Genomic DNA, 1,535 nt, shown 5'->3' with positions numbered 1-1,535 from the left:
GCAACATATTTCATCTTTATTTTGAATTCTAATAATACATTGTTTTTCTCTTAAGAAGCGTTCCAGGTCGACGTATCTTTTTTTGGGAATTTTTCCTCCTCTGGGCATTTGTACGTGCGTAACCTGTATTTCGAGTGACCCATCGATGCTGAATTCTTCGTACGACTGACAGTAGTACTCGCTCTACTCTCGCAAGAAACAGTTCTGCCGTCAAGTGTCGTTTTTTCATCAATGGAAGTTGTATCGGATAATCTAATTCTGGACACTCTACCACCATACGAATCAGATCATCGGGATGAGCTCCATCCGTCAAGGTGTTGATGAGACTCTGAAAAACTTTATGCAGCGTAATTAGGACGGTAGTTGAATCATGAATATCTAAATCGTCGTTGAATTTAACGGTGTACTGGATTGCTTTCGTCTTGAATTTTTTCATATCAACTTCCGTCATATCTGTGACTTGATAAAAATCACGCCCATTGTTAGATAACTTCTGTCGCTTGGTTGTAGGTTCATCTACTTGGTCTGTACCATACCCACTTTGCGCATTATTTTCACTACCATGCTTGTTGTTAAGGTGTCGAACAAAATTGTCATGCCTTGCAAATACTTTACCGCACTTATCACATTGGTGCTGGTTGACATCTGTGTGACGGGAAAGGTGTCTATTGTAGTTGAAGCGAGTTTGGAAAACTTTGTTACATACGTTGCAAGTAAGCGTTGGCTGTAAAACAAAATATGTGAGATAATTCTAATAGAAGTACAGTATTGGATATGTTATTTACTTAATTTGGAAGGGGTATAGGCCTATAAACTTTCAATAAATCAATATTGGGCCTATCAATCATTTATTCCAATACAAAATTGGGTCTATCAAAAACCATTATCAAAGTTGTTTGGACACTAATCGAAGATCGTGAATAAAAAATAAATTAAATACTGCAAATCCATGCGTTACATTACTATGGTTATTGTATTTAAATGTCACGTTATCTAACTGTTTCTTAACCCTGTGAATTTAGGTTTATGCTGTAGCTTTGAAATATGAAAGTAAATAATGCCTAGTTTAATACACAGAAGTTTAGAATAAAGGATCACTTGAATTTAAAAAAAATATACGCTAGCAAATAGATTACACATTTATGTAAATGAACTTACCTTCATGTTGTCTTTTTCGTTTTCAAATTGATTGAAATCAATGAATTACAGGGTTGAATATAAATATAACAGTATCTAAAACATAATATAAAAAGAAATTACAAAACCGATATCGATATTCAACAAATTTCTACCACAGCTGATTAGGTCACATTTTGTTAAATTGCATACCTGCACCGAGGTAGTAGTATATCTGAAGATTTAGAAAGGCTTACCCATAATTTATTTTATTGTAAAATACTAATATATTTTTATCATTATAATATTGTCCATACATTAAAAAAAAATATGCCAATGTAATTTTATACAAATCATTAAGTTCTTAATCTATTAAACAGATCACAAATAGAAAACTGTTGAAGCTTATAATTAAGACA

General features: G+C 32.8%; 1 protein-coding gene across 1 annotated transcript; it reads right to left on the bottom strand.

Annotated features, from left to right (window-relative positions):
* Positions 1–28: 28 nt before the first annotated feature.
* LOC117125561 (putative transcription factor Ovo-like 1) lies at positions 29–1,235 on the bottom strand. The gene is made up of 2 exons (XM_033272089.1): positions 1,159–1,235; positions 29–724 (listed from the first exon to the last, which is right to left on the bottom strand). Exons 1-2 carry the CDS (start codon positions 1,162–1,164, stop codon positions 29–31), a joined length of 702 nt encoding a protein of 233 aa, XP_033127980.1. The 5' UTR covers positions 1,165–1,235.
* Between the last annotated feature and the right edge of the window lie 300 nt (positions 1,236–1,535).

The sequence above is a fragment of the Anneissia japonica genome, unplaced genomic scaffold (genome assembly GCF_011630105.1).
Source record: "Anneissia japonica isolate Jap-2015-1 unplaced genomic scaffold, ASM1163010v1 scaffold56878_len1508_cov103, whole genome shotgun sequence".
NCBI lineage: Eukaryota > Metazoa > Echinodermata > Crinoidea > Comatulida > Comatulidae > Anneissia > Anneissia japonica.
Note: the sequence above shows the minus strand (reverse complement) of the source record. Positions and strands in the feature narration are given on the sequence as shown.